General features: G+C 40.8%; 1 protein-coding gene across 2 annotated transcripts in view; it reads left to right on the forward strand.

Annotated features, from left to right (window-relative positions):
* The window catches only part of ptpra (protein tyrosine phosphatase receptor type A), a 39,553-nt gene that overhangs the window by 9,247 nt on the left and 11,540 nt on the right, over positions 1-18,766 (forward strand). The window contains exons 2-12 of one of the 2 annotated variants that reach the window (XM_044024074.1): positions 8,036-8,082; positions 8,692-8,770; positions 8,866-9,021; positions 9,094-9,282; positions 14,473-14,572; positions 15,285-15,358; positions 15,971-16,107; positions 17,192-17,282; positions 17,438-17,514; positions 17,604-17,640; positions 17,768-17,865. In XM_044024074.1, the coding sequence (XP_043880009.1) occupies positions 8,062-8,082; positions 8,692-8,770; positions 8,866-9,021; positions 9,094-9,282; positions 14,473-14,572; positions 15,285-15,358; positions 15,971-16,107; positions 17,192-17,282; positions 17,438-17,514; positions 17,604-17,640; positions 17,768-17,865 (1,059 nt within the window). In that variant the 5' untranslated portion in view covers positions 8,036-8,061. Of the gene's footprint in view, positions 1-8,035; positions 8,083-8,691; positions 8,771-8,865; positions 9,283-14,472; positions 14,573-15,284; positions 15,359-15,970; positions 16,108-17,191; positions 17,283-17,437; positions 17,515-17,603; positions 17,641-17,767; positions 17,866-18,766 lie in introns of both variants that reach the window. The other variant, XM_044024073.1, reaches the window with a different exon arrangement.

An 18,766-nucleotide genomic window follows, 5' to 3' on the forward strand; every position in this document is an offset into this window, starting at 1 on the left:
AAGTCATCACGTCTGCAAATACACAACAGGTCCACTGACTAAATGCTCACTGCTGCCTCCTCGTGATTACAGCGGCATCACAAATTAAGCAGTCACTGGAGAAAACACTTGTTTTGTGTCCCTTTATTATCACAGTAACTGATTATAACTGACTTTTTTATTATAATCCAATAACTGAATACTCATGCCCATCCCTATAGTGAATACATTGTGTGTGTGCCTTAAGCTGACTCCCTTGCACCGTGAATCAGCTTGAGACACTGAAGCTCTCTCTCTAAAATCCTGGCTGCCACACAGCAGACACCAGAACAAACTGGTTTTAGTCTCTGTACAAAAGTCTCGGTAAATAAAATCTACTCCTTTTTAGGTCTACAATTGCTGCTTGAACTTGACAAAAAACAGCCTTTAACCCTCATATGACCATTATGATGATCAGGCTTCCTGGATTTATATTGATTTTGTAGAATTGTCAAAAAATGTTCAATGAGTGAATTCTTCTGCCCCTTTTCCCAAGATAACTTTCACTTTCCATATCTGGTAGTTATTCAACCGTTTAGGAGTTACGGTACTGAGAGGCTGACGTCACAAACGTGTGACACGCTGGTTTTCTAATTAAAAAATTAAGAATATAACAGTATATACTTATTGGATTGGATATTCCGGTATCCATCAGTCTTTTTCCTACCACTTTATCCTCCATGTGAGGGTCGCGGGGGGTGCTGGTGCCAGGATTATGGTAAATGGTTTTGTATTTATTTAGCACTTTTCTAGTCTTGATGACCACATCAAAGCTGCTGTACACTACATTTTCTATCACTCATCTTTTATACCCACTCACCCTCTGCTGGCACAGCTGTCAGGAGCAATGTGGGGTCAAGTGTCTTGCGGCACCGGGAATGTTACGGCCTCCTGTAAAGAATAACTTACACGGCTCAGTACGGCCATCAATAATTCTGATTTATTAAACAAATTTGTCATTTCAGACCAAAAAATAATGAAAGCAAAGGATTGGTCATCCCAGCAAAATAATAAGAAGGTGGGTAGCGTCTGGGCCGTAGCACCTAGCACGTCCCCAAAAAGAAAAATAGATGAAATAAATAAAACCCACATACAGGACTGCTGGTAACCTCCAATCAACTAGAACTTGAAAAGGCAAACAAGAATAATTTCTTAAGTCGCCAAAATCATCTATGGTGGGAAGACGGCCTGCTAGCTGACCATTCTCTCTTTCCTCCTCCTATTGAACTTCCCTCCCCACGATGATGCTTTGTCCCTCTCCACTCACAGCGCAGGGATTTCAGTCACTGTAATGAAACACTGGTGAGTGGAGAGGAAAGACAGGGAAGAGACCGTATTTCACCGACTTACAAACACACACATTTTTAAGAAAAGGTCAAATAGAGCTCATAACTGACCATTCTAACACGTCCGAATTAAAGATATTTGTTCAGTACGTCCTCCATGACCGGAGCGCAGACTCAGTCTGATACAGTCACACTGTTCGGCTCGATCCTTATGTAAGACGTCTCTTCCTGTGACGGCACTCTCGCTGTTTTCCGCGCACGCTGTCATGTTGATATTGTCAGAGAACTAGTGGAGGGAGGGGGAGAGGAATGGAGCAGAGGGAACAGGAGCTGAGTGAGCGCAGTAAAAAGGACAAATCAGAAACCCCCTGGAAGAAGTGGGTGTGTGTTTGCCTGTGTCTCATTTGCATATAAAGGGACCATGCCCAAAACCGAGCGTTCTGAAAGGGGCGGTTTTGGCAGCGTTATTGAACTGCTATGGTGCTTTTGACCAAAGCATGTCACTGACATGTTCATTAGGACACCAGGGAAGTATTTTAACTTGGAGAAATAGGGTATAATATGTCCCCTTTAACACTTATTGACTCTGGATACTTTGGGACTGATTTCTCCTAATTTGACACTCTGCACTGCTGTTATTCCTCTGTCAGTCAATCGTTACAGTATGCTCTTGTAATCGTAGTGTGGGTAAAGTAAATAGAGGAAAAGGTTTTTTGCACCCTGTCACATTTCGGTGTTGGGTTTCATATTCCCTGCAGGCAAATCACAGATTTTTTGGCTTGTTGCAGTTTTGCAGCTCACTCCCACTGGTGGCTTCTGTGAAGGCCTCACTTCTAATTGCCTCTGCGTTGTCTGGCCGGCATGAGATGCACGCTTAACGTTTGGAGCACATTCATTCACGAATGTGAATGGGAAATATTTGTCAGTTTGACGGTGGATAAATAAAAGTATGTTATTGATTGAATCTGTTGAATGAAAATAGGTGTTGAGGTGGTTCAGTAGGAAAAGGTTTATGAGCCATTTGTCAAACATTATTAGGGCCCGTTTGAAGCTCTGACAATGAGTCATGTAAATACCTTTAATGCTAATGTCCTGTTTATATCTGGCTTTTTAAATGTGATGTCTCTTGCACCCTCATATACCCTTCTTTGGCGTGAGAGAGCGACACTTTGGTTGTGTTCACAGCCTCACAGATGAGAATTAATGTGCACTGCTCGGTTTCAATTAAAAAAAGCACAAATATTTCTGCTCCAGAAACACCTGCTCTACACCAGTGTTTCAGATCTCTGTGTGTTTTTATGTGGAAACTTGGGCTGTGTTTAAGTGCTTGTCCACACAAGTCTCTGTGAGTGTTACTTTTATCTTTTGTCTCTACGTGGAGCCCTGAAATGTTATTTTTTGAAAAGGGTCCCAGAGTGGGAAGATCTTAAAACCTCTCCCATGCGTTTTCATGAAGTCAACCAATACACTACTTTGGGGGAAATGATGATGTCATAGTTCCACTTTTCTTATGCTTGCATTCACTGTAGCTTACCTCCGCCATCGTCGTCTTCTTCTTGTGTTTGGAGATAGTTTGGTCTTTTCGCTTTTTGACTGTTATTTTCGCCCTGGCTTTCTTCCTGTTTCTGTGATTGTGTACATTGTAATGTATACGTATTTGAATAAAGCTTTGCTTAGAACTTGCACACCGGGCACATGCTTCATGTCTTCTTCTGACTTTTTGGTGTAGCACTGTTAGAGCGCCACATTATGTACGGCACAGGTACCGCCGACGCCTACGAAATATAGCCTTTACCGTGACATTTTTTTACATGTTATATGGCCTTACCAGGTCATCTTGGGCCTAATCCTAACCTCGCTTCTTCTCCATGCCGAACCCTAAACCCTGGTGTGCTCTTTCCCCCGAAATGGAGTTGTTTCTTGTGTACGTGATATACTTGGAAGCCGTCTCTTCTTACACTTTTCTGAGATTTCTCTCAAAATCCTCCTATTGCAGTGAAAACTTTGGGACTTCTAGCTTTGGGAATAGTTGCCGGCGCCGGCTTTTCATTGGCAGCTGGCCCTCAGCATGTCACTTCTGGCCCACAGCCCTCCGGAAAATCCTCAACCATGGCTTACCTCCTCGTCACTGCCTGTAGTTTGCTATGATTGGTCAATCGGTGTGTCTTTAGGACGGTGCATGAGGTGGACTAGACAATAGTGGGATTTGGATGAAAACCCTTATGTGTCTGTGCAGAGCATAGAACAGCAGTGGATAGAATGTGCCATAGACGATACGATCTCTCCGTTTTGGCAGATCGTCAGGACTTTCAAATCCTTCACGATCTAATATCGTCATAGTATTTCAATACATTACAGTCTATCTTGTCATCAGCCCTGTATTTGGATGTCTATCATATCACCAGATTCTTGTTGTCTCGTTGTGTGTGTGTGTGTGTGTGTGTGAAAGAATTGCATCTGTCCATGCTCATCTGATGATAGGGGCTCAGAGCAGACAGCTGAAGCGCAAGCTGAGGCGAAAAAGCTAAAAGTGGCACAAATGGAAGCATTAAATGAAGGATTCCCTTCACCCACTCCCTCGTCTCAGAAAAGAATCCCACACGTTTACACAGACACACTCGCAGGAAAACTGCTGCTTCTCAGGAGGCTCAAACACATTAAGGTACATCTCTGGAGAGTCGCAATGTCAGTGCTGCACAGTCTCCAGGAAGAACGCTCGCTCCCGGGCTCCAGCAGCATCCGTGAGGTTCTGGCTAGCAACAGCACCGCCTCGTATCAGTTACACCAACACAGTGACACGTCACCAAGCCTCCCCGGATGGCATGCAGAAAACAATGAGTCATGCTTCATTAAGAAAAACATACCATTAGTATCCTTTGTCTATCGCACCCCTTTTAGCCTAGTAAACCCAGTGTTGCACTAATTCACCCTAAACAGAATTGCAGGAGTAGGGCTATTTCAGCTCAGTCACTACTTTTAATGAGAAGTGAGTAAGGGGGCACTGAGGTAGTAGAGTGTATGTTTTTTTTGGGATAACAATGAATTGTTTAGGTTCAAAAAGAAATGACAGGGGTGGAAAAAAGCACTTTGATTTATGACGCAAGTCTGGAAAAATGTAGGTACAGGGCGACACAGTCCGGCGTGCTGTCAATAAACGTATGGATCAATAATTTTGGCCTTATCTTGTTGTGTAAGTGTGTAAAACAAACATGAGTGCAAAGTTATTTTGGAGAACATTAAATAGGTCCAGTTATTTTTTAAGCAAAAGTGTCAAACATTTACTGAATGCAGCCTTTAAAATGTGACGATTGGCTACTTGTGTGGGTCGCTCTGTATGTGGCAGTAAATGGAATAGGTTTCTGGCTGTTCAGTCTAAAAAGCATCTTGAAGACAGAGCTTTAAATAATAAAAAATAATAAGATAATTCAGTTTTTTCCATATGATGTTAGGCAGTGAAAAAAGGAACCAAGTCCAGCTGTAGCAGAAGGGCATGAAGAAGCAAAATATGGCACAGTGTGGAGAGTTGTGCAGCAGAGTCAGAATGTTTGACTGCGATAAACCCGCTGTCAACATTACTGTGGATGAAGCTCTCTTTCCAACAAAGCTAAGATGCAGATTCATCCAATTCATGTGCAGCAAACCAGACACATTTGGCATCAAGTTCTGGCTCGCTGCCGATACAAAATACACAGTGAACAGCGCACCATACCTGGGAAGAGACGAGAGACGGAGGCCAAAAATACAGAGTCGTCGTGCCGTGGCGCCCAGAGTCGCGAAGTCTATGGAAAATGAGTTTCTACTTCTCACTTGTTTGATAACATCAGTAAAAACCTTCCCGTGGAGTTAATGGTCTCAATCGTTATTGTCAGGTCGTCTTCGCTAGAACACGATGTCAGTTATGTAAATCATTTTTGACATTTTGAGAAAGATGTATGATAAAGTACGGCAGATATGGGTGGACGCCACTTTCCGGCAAACGAGAGTTCAGATTCTGATGAGTGACGTCACGACTGCTTGCAACTCGGTGTGCCTTCAGTGTTGGGAACCATCTTGACACCCAGATGCTCTTACTTACTGAAACATGCTTGCGGGGGTGGGGACACAAAAACAGATTTTTAGTCGCTTAATAATCTATGTCTAAGAATAAATTTACTAGTCGACTAATTATCAGCCCAGCATTGGTAACGATTACCGGTAGTGGTGTTTTATTTCTACGATCATCAATATTAAGTTATTAAAAAGTGCCCTTCTGTGGCGGGAGTCCCTTACTGCTTATTAGAATCCTTTTAGCAAGTGTCCAAAAAAAAAGAATAAAAGGCTGTGCCATTAATTGTTGCTCCTAGCTCATAAGAGGGCAGTTTCACAATTTGGGGACATTTTAAAATGTTAAACGTACGTCGTACTGATGAACATGATTACTAAATTAATTGGCAACTATTTTAATAATCAACAAGTTGTTTGAGGTTTTTTTTTAATACTTGAAACTATTTGTCTCATACTTATTTGCAGCTTCATAATTGACAAAGAAATCATCAAAACTGGAGCATAAGACATGAGAGAACATCATTATTTTCTGGACCAAACAAGTACTCGTTCAGTCAAGAAACTAAACAGATGACCCGATTATGAAAATAATCATCAGTTGCAGCCTTAAAACATTTGTCACCAGCTTCTTTCAGTCACACGAGAGTAAACCGAGTGTCAAACAAAAATAGAGGCATTGTGATGATGAGACTACCATCTAATATTTGTGTTTGATTGAGAGAAGGATAGCAACAATTGGATTTCAAGGTTAATAGACTTGCTCATTATGCCGTTCTGCGCTAAAGCCAGAGTGAATGTAACTAATCCAGTGAAAGAGCTCAGTTCGAAACAGCAGAAGACGATTGGCTCTACTACAGCTTTCACCGCCCAATTCATCCTCTGCACACTGATGTGATAATCTGTGATGTAAAGCATCAGTTTCTGTGCGGTAGCCCCTGCAGTGTTTGGATCAGGGTCAGTGCTCAAGGCAGACGGGCTGGATTATTCCAGGGTCAGGAACAAGGGATTAGGTCCTGAGATTATTACACCTCAATCAGGAAGACAACAGCCTCGGCCTGTGGAGATAATAGCGTCAGTCATCCAGCATGCATCATGCTTCCTGTCATCAGAAACCTCTGGTAGCTCATCCTCATATCATTGACTAAAGACTGTCCTAAGTGATGATTCACTGTCACTGCAGGATTTAAATGTGACACTAATTCTGTTTTGGTCATGCTCTGGGCGATGAACACACACACACACCAGATAACTGACGAGCATAACACATTTTTGTGATGAAACTCTTAGAAGGAGTTTAAAACATTTTCAGTGGTCAAAAGAATGTTCCAGTTTCCAGAGCCTGAGGCAATGTCTTATAATACCTTTACAAAATACTCCATGTCCCAAAGATATGCTTCTCACAGTCATGAAAAAACAGAAAAGTCTTCCCTTTGGAGAAGCTGAGACGAGATAAATGAACACTTTATACCGTAGTATATCATAAACTATCTATGAGATCTGAGCACTGGTAGTCCTCAAACCGTCATATTAAAGTGTGAGTTCAGGCTTTTTAAAGTGTGATTTTTAGCAGGTACTGACTGCACTGTGCCCATTTCTAAAAGTAGCGTTCGTCACTTGATCATTTTCACAGACAGCCTTTTCTCTCTGGAAACTGAACGTTCTAAAGCGCTCACATATCCACACCAAAGTCCATGGAGAGAATCACCGATTGTGCCGTGCAGGGACGCGTGAGCTGCTGCTTATTTCATGTGGAAGAGTGAGTGGTTTAAAAAAGTTGAGTTTCCTGTTGTTGAAGTCTTGTCTTATGGTGAAATCAAATGGCTTGCGTCCCTGCTTCAGCTGGGTTTTCAGTGGGAGCGGTCCGTCGCGTCTCAAACTTGTTTTTGGTGCATTCCATTTACGTCAGAACGGGGAGTGACGTCGGTCCTCGTTCACCGCACTACAGTTGAGAAGTCTGTGATGACAAAAGTCTGTTTTCATGACATCATGCTTGTGCAACCGTGTTTTTCTAGCATGTGACCTCGTGATGACACCTTTTTCCAGGCTCACCGGACAACATCACAGACTCTGTGATGCTCTGTTTCCTTACAGTTGAAAAAAAAATACAGTTGCACAAGCAGGATTTCATGAAAACAGACATTTTCCATTACAAAGTTGGAAATGCATCTTGAGCTAGCTATTGTTAGTGCGGTATTTTGCACTAGGGTTCTCAAAATTGCCCCAAAATTACGTTCAAATAAAAAAAGCCCATAGGTTGGAACCATTTGAATATCAATATTTGCACATTATGTCAATAACAGGTGGACAAACTAATACAAGGAGACATAACTACTTGTATAGATATTTTTATTTCAGTGTTAACATGCCTAAAACATACCTACACATTACAAAACAAGTTAATAGCCTATACTGTTACACTTTTCAGACCGTAGACCTCTCTCTATTATGAATGAAGCGAGTTTCTTCGTGCACGCCTCTTGCCATGCTGCAGACAAACTGCTTGCCCTCATGTTGCCTGTGGTGGAATGGCTAAGCTAACTGTAGCTTACACATCTTGCGTATCTCGATGTTCCGCGTTTTTGCCATCGACTGACCAAAATCCCAAGTATTACCAAACGTGTGACTTTGTCTCTGCTGCTGTTTGTTAGCTTGATGCTGATCCTAAATATCTTCTCTTTTACTTCCAGGATCACGCTGTGCGAATGAGTGACTGATGCCAACTTCGCTTCTTCAGGTACTTTACACTCTGTAACACTATACATCAAGTATTCCAGTTTACTTTCAGATTGAAGAGTGTTACCTCTCGAGAATGAGCGTGTGCCTTCAGGATAAAAGATAAATACAGTGCTTAACACATTTGTTAGACCACCTGTCATTAAAACATGAAAACATCAATATTTTAGAAGTCTTTTAAAACTAAAAATGTTGTTTATTTGAAGAATTACAAACTGAATTCACCTTTTTATACCCACATGTGAGCTGCCTCGCTAGGCGTCTCTGAGAAGTCACACATGAATCAAGCAATTTGATTTTATTATTTTTTACATTATTATTTCTTAATCAAGAAAGCTATTTCTTAATCAAGAAATAATAATATGCTTTACTATTTGGTCTGTTTTACAGTCAATTAGAAAGATATAATTTTGGTTAAAGAGCTTCTACATACAGGTGTATGATACAAAAACAAAGGATTTTGATAATTATCAGTGCTGTTCATTTAGGGCAGCTGTGGCTTTGTGTGGTGGTCTAATGCATTAGTGAAGTACTGTATATTGTCTTAGTGAAACTATTTGCAGTTTTTGTTGTTTCAAACTAACGTCCCTGTTGTGTTTTGTTTGTGTAGGGCAGAATGGGTGTGTGTCCCTTGCTCCTGCTGCTCGCTCTAGCCCTCGGGGCCTCGGCCCAGGACGCCCCCGTCACAGGTACCAAGTTCATCATCACGACCTCGTTTTATACTTGCTTTACTGTGGAAATGTGTACAAGTCATTCCATTCCTTTTCTTTCCTTTTCCCCCCAGGACCTCCAAATATTACTTCTGTACCTGCCGCATCCTTACTCAATGTGACAGTCGCACACGTACTGGCCCCCCCAGATCTACCCACAACACTCCCCCCCGCACTCATCCCTACAACAACATTAACAACAACCACCACAGCCTCAAGTCCAGCTGAAGGTGAGGACACGCAACCCATCGGTCCCGATGACACTGTCAGGGTGTTACCTGTCCCCCCTCCCCCACCTCCAGCCCCAACCGATGCCCCTCAGGCTCCACCGAGCACCGAGCCTCACCCTCCTCCCACCGTGGAGGTGGAGGGAGACAACACCACAGCCCCTGTTCCAGAAACCCCAACGCCAGACGAGGATATATACACCCCGGAGGCAGAGACCACCACAGAGCCTGGGACGGAGTTCACTTCAGACACCAGCCCACACGGTGAGTGTCGATGCCTGTGCTGAGTAAAAGGAGACTGACACACTGAGTCAAGTGCTGTCCCCTGCTGTGGAAACGATCGTTTAAGGCAAACTAAACCCAATCTTCTGAGGTCTATCTCTGACCATTGTCTGATTTTGAAAAATGCCCAGAAGTGGGCTGAGAGCTGATTAAGGGGGAGAGTGGGGAGCAGGGCAGGGGGCGTAGCCTGGATGTATTATAAAAACTGGATAGAGCTCCGCCCCTTTGGCGTCGTAAAGTCATTCCTATGGAGTTGCTCACTCAGCGCTTGTGCCAATAAAGTTTCTAACTTTGGGGTTTATTTCCGGGTTATAGAGCATGTGCTCTAAGGCATGATGGGAAAAACACAGTCACAGCTGCTGTCAGTGTTTACTGTGACATTAGAGCATTTAATATCAAATGTTTTGATTCATGGTATTATTACAATGTTACATTTAGTATTTAGTATATTTGTAATCTCTTTTAAAGATGTTGCTCCGCTTCAGCGTGTCATTTTCATTTTCACATCATACATACTGTATGATGATAATCAAAGATGTGGCATTGTTTCCATAAGCTACTGCAATGTCACAAGATTTATTTCCGTCCAGTGTTGCATTCATTTTTCACCAAGATCTTGTATTGATGATGGGAGAGTCGGGCCACTGAGCAAAGCCTTCTCCAGCACATCCCAAAGATTCTCAATGGGGTTAAGGTCTGGACTCTGTGGTGATAATGATGTCTCATGCTCCCTGAACCACTCTTTCACAATTTGAGCCTGATGAATCCTGGCATTGTCATCTTGGAACATGCCCATGTCATCAGGGAAGAAAAAAATGCATCGATGGAAGCTGACCTCATTCTTTGGGCACATAACGTTGTTGAACCTAGACCTGACCAACTGCAGCAACTATTTGCTTAGTTAAATCCAGGTGGTGTAAAAGAAAAACACCCCATTGCCTAAATTTCTTCCCATTTCCCATGAAGTTTTCATATCATACGTTTCCCTGACCGCACTTTGGTTTGAAATAAGATTTTTCTGGGCTTTTTATAGCCTTTTATGAATGTTTTACTGATGAATGAATTAAAAATCTAGAATATGAAGATCTATAAATACCTATGTCCATGTCTCGAGGTGTCCTGTGGACACTTTTACAGGTGTCTCTTTTACTATTGTGCTCAATGGGAAAATTGCTTTTTGGGCCGCGTGAGTATTTTTGGTTGCAGTACCATGAGTGGCCACTGCAAATGGGGGCGGAGCTCTATTCAGTTCTTCTAATACTGTACATCCATGGTCAAGCCTCTCCATCGCTCACACCGAGCTTCAAGCCTTGGAGAGAGGAAGACGACAAAGTGCCAACTTTGGCGTTTATAAAAGGGGGAGGAGTCTGGGACAATGAGTCTCTCTCTCTCTCTCTCTCTCCACCCGTCACGAACAAATTAACAATCAGACTTAAAAACATCATATTTATTCTTGTGAAAACAACAGCCTGAGATCTGACATGTGGTCACAGGAAACGCATTCAGGACGCATTTAATGCCAGATCTGAACACATGCATTTAATCCAGTTCACTTGTGATTGGATCACTTTGGACGGATGTTAATATCACGTCTAAATGGGGCCTGATTGACCCAAACGTACCAAATGAGGCAGATTCCACCTCGTCTATATAATAAATGAATGTTTCAGACAGTTAGACTGGAATCATCCTGACATAAATGCTGTGTTGTGAGAGGTTTGAGTCTCTGTACAAACCCTCTCTGTAACATCCTTGGAGGTGAAACATGACTCCCCAAGCCTTTTCTTTAGCATCAATTATTTATATACCATGATTATAGGGAAATGTGCAGATCATATCAAGTGCCACTCACTCATTGATTTAGAAAAATGTTTTATTAATTATCAAGTGTATTAACAGCAATGCATGTTGCCAATCATTTTGGAGTTGATGCAACAAGAATCAAATCTGATTCTGGTTTAAAACCAAGAGCGTGTATGTAGAGCTGAAGCAATAACTCGATGAATCCATTATTAATCCATTACTAGACTAATCGTCAACTATCTTGATAATCGATTGATCGGTCATTTCCATCATTAAATCTAGATTTGTGATTGTTTTGGTTCTTAAATGTGAATATTTGCTGGTTTCTTTGCTCCATAAAACAAAGAAATCATTTAAAAACTGAATCATTTTGGTTTGTGGACAAAAACAAGACATTTGAGAACATCCTCATTTCCACTGATCAACATTATTCAGCATTTTCGGACATTTTATGGACCAAACGATGACTCGATTAATCGTGACAATAATGGTCACTTGCAGCTTTCTATTATATAACATGAGCACTGGGTTTGTAGGTGTTATGTAATTGCTCAGTCGTCTCCCTCTGGCTGTCTGTGGCCCTTGTGTGCATTGTCTGTGAGCAGCAGTTCTAGATGACATTACATCAGTCCGGCTGGTGTCACGTCCACATGATGCCCTCGGCTTGTTGTGCCCGTGAATGTGCATCTTGTCTGAGGAAGAGCACTGAAAACACCGCAGTAAAACACAGCAGCATGTGCAGTATATGGCACATGAATCTTTATTTATATAGCTTTATACCTTTTAATATAAGATAAAAACACAACAAGGAACATGTATAACGTTTTTTCTATTCCACAAATGTATTCAATATTATAAATATGACAATTATCAATGCAACAGCCATTATAACCAGTAAAGGTCGTCTTTTTATAAAGATACAATATCACGATATTCAAAATCCATATCTTGTCTCATGTCACCACCAAGATATAATATCCATATGTTGCCCTGGGTAAAATAGACAAAGACAGAATAACAGACGAGTGTGGAGAATAAAATCAAAGCCTAGTTCAGTGAGAGTTTAAAAAAGGTGGAGCGTTCTTGACTTTTTGAGTCGGTCCATGTTGGTCCTCCTGTTTTTGTTGAGGCCTAACGTGTCACACGCACCAAAGCCTTTTTGTGCTCGTGGCAGCAGGTAAAGGTCACCAGGACAGGAGATTGGTCAGCCATTGTCATCTTCAGGACGCATCGCAACCGAGAGATAACTTGGCCCATGTAATATTTAGTTTTTCATGTCAAGCCTAAGTGAACACGCACTCTTTTCGCACCAGTCGGTCGCGCCACGTCGGTCCCACAGACGGCATTTAACATTTATACATTCAATAATTCATATGGAATTCACAGCAAACCTCTCAGATATAAGCACACGTAGAAGTCGAAGGTCGACCCTCTGGGTTAAACTGTGATTTATCTGCTCACTTCAAACGACGGCCTGCGGGCGCACTCTCCATTTGTGTTCTTTTTTACTCTGAAGGCCACTGAAATATTAACGTGGACAACCATAATGGAAAAGGAAAGAAACGGGCTTGCTGTTGAAAGAGACACATGGTCACGTTTCCTCTTCTGTCATTCAAACATTTGGACAAGCTTGATTCAAAGACGAGACCGTTTTTCAACTGTGGTTGTACGCTGCCACCTTTTCACAGTGGCCGTTTATTGTTGGTTGTCTTGGCAAGTTGGTCAGGTCTGGGTTCAGAGGTCAGCTGACTACCGGAATATACTGAATGACCAGACTATTCCATCAATGGATTTTTGTCTTCCCTGATGGCGCTGGTATATTCCAAGATGACAATGCCAGGATTCATCAGACTTAAATTGTGAAAGAGTGGTTCAGGGAGCATGAGACATCATTATCACCACCGAGTCCAGACCTTAACCACATTGAGAATGTTTGCGATGTGCTGGTGTATTGACTCTCCCATCATCAATACACCATCTTAAATCTTGTGACATTGCGGAAGCTCATCGAGACGATGCATCATCATCCTCTGCGGCCGACCTTTCAACTGTTTCGCCAACCATCATGAAACCCTAAAGAAGAACATTAAGCAAACAACATGACACAAACATTTGTAACAACACGACAACAGGCTTGGTGGAGCCTGGAGATAAACATAAATACTATGAACTATAAAATGATAACAATTCAAAAAGGATATACTGTTTTATTAGGATATAATTAGATATATTAGCTTTATTATTGTTGCATATTGAAAGGAACTCATTCTTCATATTATTTAAACAGGGTTTACTTCTGATGAATCTACATTTGTGGACTAAAAATTAGCAAGAAGCGTAACTAGGTTTATTTGACCTGTTCAAACCTGTGTTTGTATAACTGCTTCATGCTTCATGTCGATAAATCGATTATTATTATATTAATTAACAATAATAATTTTGTAAATTATATTCCAGGTTAGTAACATTGTAGCGCTGGAATGAATGGATTTAAGGGAAATTATAGTTTGTGTCTGCTGTGATGCAGCTCCATTTCCTTCAGTGTTACATCAAATATGTAACAAACTCAAACTAACTGTGAAATATCAAATAAAATATGTTGATTTTATGTCAGATATGTTGAAATATATCTGTTATGGTTTTAGGCGCGGTGAACAGCGGGTAGTTGTTAGCACTGTTGCCTCACAGCAAGAAGGTGCTTGGTTGGATTCCCGGTCTGTGGAGTTTGCATGTTCTCCCCGTGTCTGCGTGTGTTTCCTCTCACCATCACACGTTAGAGTGTTGGACATGTTGGACATGTTGGACATGTTTGACATGTCGGGTCAGGTCGGTGCACTCAGTCTCAGCAGCTCTGATCTACCCTCCATCATAATGACAATAAAGAGGATTTCACTTCCTTTATATTTGTTCTATTTTATTTGTAATTCCATGATTTCAGAAATTGCAATACAAATTGTAGCTGCAGCAGTTAATGAATTAGTAATTAACTATTTTGATACAGTTCATAGCACTAGCCTTGAGATATGGTTGTTTTTTTTCTGAAAATCACAAAAAACGCTGTGGACTTTTTGCATATGTCTGATGTTTGAAGGTCATTTAAAAAGTAATATGATGTTGTCTTGGATGGTTTATGAGATCAAATAAGAATTAGGGTTGCATCGGCATGATGATCATGATTTGGACTTGATAATGTAAATATATGAGATTAAACATTAAATTAAATTCAAATATTTTACCTTTTGGATGTTTATGAAATGCCTCGTGTATAATATTAATATTTTAAATAATTATTTGTCGTTCATGATTAAACATTTCATTTTTGATATACATGATACCCATTTTAAACTTTTCCTTTTGTCGTCACTGCAGACAATGACCCGTCTGATGACATGCCAATCATAGCTGTGATGGTGGCCCTGTCCTCCCTGCTGGTCATCATCTTCATCATCATCATCCTCTACATGCTGAGGTTGGTGATAATCTGTTGATGGTTACTGTGTGAGACTTGTGATCAAGAACATGTGGGAGAAAGTCTGTGTGTCTCTGTATCAATGTGTGTGTGTGTCTGTGTATTACTGTGTGTGTGTGTCTGTGTATTACTGTGTGTGTGTGTCTGTGTATCAATGTGTGTGTCTGTGTATTACTGTGTGTGTGTCTGTGTATTACTGTGTGTGTGTGTGTCTGTGTATTACTGTGTGTGTGTGTCTGTGTATCAATGTGTGTGTGTCTGTGTATTACTGTGTGTGTGTCTGTGTATTAACTCATTGGCTGCCATTGACTGCTATAGACGTCAATTCAAGATGTGTGTTTGTATCAATGTGTTTGTATGTCTTTGTGTGTTAATGTGTTTGTATGTCTTTGTGTTAATGTATTTGTGTGTCTTTGTGTATTAATGTGTTTGTGTGTCTTTGTGTGTTAATGTCTTTGTGTATTAATGTGTTTGTGTGTCATTGTATTAATGTTTGTGTGTCTTTGTGTATTAATGTGTTTGTGTGTCATTGTATTAATGTCTTTGTGTGTCTTTGTGTATTAATGTGTTTGTGTGTCATTGTATTAATGTGTTGTGTGTCTTTGTGTGTTTATGTGTTTTTGTCTTTGTTTATTAATGTGTTTGTGTGTCTGTGTATCAATGTGTTTGTGTGTCTTTGTGTATTAATATTCACTTTAATGTTGACGGACAGGTTTAAGAAGTACAAGCAGGCAGGAAGCCATTCAAACTCCTTCAGACTGACCAATGGGAGATCAGATGATACAGGTAAGTGTGTGTCTGTGTGTGTGGTATTTGTGACTTTGTGAGAACCAAAAATCATAAAAACCATACGGAGTGAGGACATTTTGGTTGGTCCTCACAAAGCGTTTTGGGGATTAAGACCTGGTTTTAGGGTTAGAATTGGGTTTAGGTTGAGGTTATGCACTTAGTTGTGATAGTTAGGGTAGGGGACTAGGGAATGCATTATGTCTATGAGTGTCCTCACTATGAATGAAGTGTGTGTGTGTTTTAGATGTGGGTGCAGATTCACAGAACACCCATTTATTTGATTATATCAGAAAATATGCACAGCCAGCTTGACCAGACTTGTTCCACTGACTCTTCTGACTTGATTGATCTTGCTCTCTGAACTGATAATGTATCACTGGATGACTGTGAGCAGCAGGCTTTTGTTCACTGTGATTACCTAACCCACAGTGCTGCAGTTAGCTTCCTCCTATGTCACAGAGTTGTGTCATATCGCCCTCTGGTGGGCATCGTAAGAAAAGACATGCACAAGCATTAGTGGTAACTGATGTCGCCCTGTTACACTTTGTATCTCACTCCCTCTCTCCCCCTCTCTCTCTCCTTCTCCTCCCTTCCTGCTCCTCGTCACAGAACTCCAGAGTGTCCCGCTATTGGCCCGCTCACCCAGCACAAACAGGAAGTATCCGCCCCTTCCTGTTGATAAGCTTGAGGAGGAGATGAACCGCCGCATGGCCGATGACAACAAACTCTTCAGGGAGGAGTTTAATGTATGACACACTGGAGTACACACCCAATCCCAAAATAACTGTTATTATTATGTGATCATTTTATAACCTCAGATAACCTGAGCTGCACCTGCTGTGTCTTAAGGGGGTTTTTAGCAGGTGATGGGGGACACATGAGCAGAGTTTAACTAGAGGGAAAAGTGACTAAAAGTAATGAGGTTTGACTGAATGGTTAGAGCAGCTGGTCATTACTTTAAATCCCTATTTGCTTCATGTCTCTCACCACAGTTTCTATCCTATTCTAGCTAACCGTGAATAAGCATTTGCCATGTACACTAGAATGAATCTGTGCGAGCCCCTACACCTCCATGTGGCCCCACATGACTAATAGAAGTCATTAAGGGGCCTAATGCTGTGCTCACGAATGCTTGTATGTCTCCGTGTGCAGAGGTGGGTAGTAAAGCGCTACATTTACTGCGTTACAAATACTTGAGTACCTTTTTGGAGTAGTTTTATTGCAACATACTTTTACTCGAGTATATATTTGAAGAAAGAACGGTACATTTACGCTGTTCCATTTGGCTAAGTGACGGTCGTTACTTTATTTTTAAACATCTTTTTTTTAAGATATCTATTTCTCTCCCTGTTGGCTATGGCTGACACAATATTGCCAATTAAATGCAGCCAATTGAGTCACATGATAAGTGTTGTCATGTGACTCGGTGCCGCGAGTCACTGCATACTTTTTTACTCTTACTCAAGTAATTATTTTCTTGAGTACTTTTTTTCCCACTTGAGTAATTATATCTTAAAGTAACAGTACTTTTACTTAAAGTAATTGGCTACTCTACCCACCTCTGTCTGTGTGCCACTGTGTGCAGGCTGTACCCTGCCTATTGTCTCTCTTGCAATAGACGTGAAGGAGAGTCTAAACTAAAATCGCACTAAAATAGAATTTGCTTTTCTGATTTTCTGTTGAATGACTTATTGATGCAGCAGCTCCACACAAAGTAAACGTGGGCTGATATGTATTCGACACGCAGCAGATATGAAGATGTGAAGGCAGCACATGAGTGATATGATTATGTCTGCTCTCCTCCCCTGTCTTGTATTTTCCTTTGTTCAGGCACTGCCAGTCTGCCCCATTCAGGCATCATGTGACGCCGCTTCCAAAGAAGAGAATAAAGAAAAGAACCGATACGTCAACATCCTGCCATGTAAGCAAGGCCACAGCACTGTGGCAGAAACCAGTCTATATGTGTGTTCTAGCCTGCTTATTCAAGCGTTTATATTAAGTATAAATATAGTTCACTGACTTGTGGTTTTTGCTATTTGTAATGTACCATGTGTTCTCTCTGGTTCTCTCTCTCAGATGATCATTCCAGGGTGCATCTCTCATCTCTGGAGGGAGTCCCTGACTCTGACTTCATCAACGCCTCCTTTATAAATGTTTGTATAAGTGCAGCAGCTTTTCTAATAAAACAAACAGCTCTGCTCTCAATGTGTCCAAATCATCTTTATATCTCTTTCTCTTGTAGGGTTACCAAGAGAAGAATAAGTTTATTGCAGCCCAAGGTAAGATCTGTGCCTGCCTGCACTGGAGCAGGTGATCATATGCTGTGTTGATCATCATCTCAACTTAATCAACACGTATTTGAATATTAGTTTCAACATATTATGTCCCTTTGATATTTTTGATCAGGGCCAAAGGAGGAGACAGTAAATGACTACTGGCGAATGATCTGGGAGCAAAACACAGCTACTATTGTCATGGTGACCAACCTGAAGGAGAGGAAAGAGGTAGGAGAGAGAAGGAGGAGGAAATGTGATGTTCTGTTACAAACCAGGCTATCTTCTAAGTTGTTTAACATTATTTCGATGTAAATACCTGGAAATAAAAGCTCTTATATTTGTCTTTTGATGTCAAACCCAAATGTTTTACAACAAAAACAAAGGAATACGTTTGGAGGAGACTGTAAATGTTCAAACAGCGGCAATAGTATCTCATGTTGTATTTTCCTGGTATAATTAAGTACTCAGTACTTGGCAAGTGTCAGCAAGATGTGTCAGATTACAGTAATTGTACTTTCACTCAGTCAGAAAAATACTGTGTACAGATACTGATAAAGCAAATATAATTTTCTACAAACCCAAAAACCACTGGCTTAATGTATAACCTGTTGTTATTTTAGTTAAATGATACAACAATTAAAATCCCCATGTGAAGTAGTGGTATGTTCCATGCAATCATGATTCAGAGTGCTCTTATTCCATTTTAATATAATATACAGTATGCACTGTAGTGTGTCTAAATTTAAAACTCTGTTCATTATGATTTTCACCTGGTACAGAGAGAAAGAAGTGATTTGATTGAATTTCCTTTTTATTCACTTTTTTAATCATATATTATGATTAAGCTGATGATTATGACTTATTAAATAGTGAGAAGGGGCAGTAAAGTAAATAAGCTTAGTGTCAGCTTCTTCATTTCTGACATGTTTTTTTTCTTACAATTATGATTGTTTCATTTTCTTATTGCTTTATGTTCACATGTTGAAATAAAACCTTCATTAGTTCATAATGTAAATTGAACTCTGAGACTCTTCCTCCGCATTAGTGTCAGTGAGGATGAGCAAACGGACACAGCTGAGACAAACTTACCATGATGATGATGATGATGATGATGATGATGATGATGAAT

This window comes from Solea senegalensis, linkage group LG4 (assembly GCF_019176455.1).
Source record: "Solea senegalensis isolate Sse05_10M linkage group LG4, IFAPA_SoseM_1, whole genome shotgun sequence".
Taxonomy (NCBI): Eukaryota; Metazoa; Chordata; class Actinopteri; order Pleuronectiformes; family Soleidae; genus Solea; species Solea senegalensis.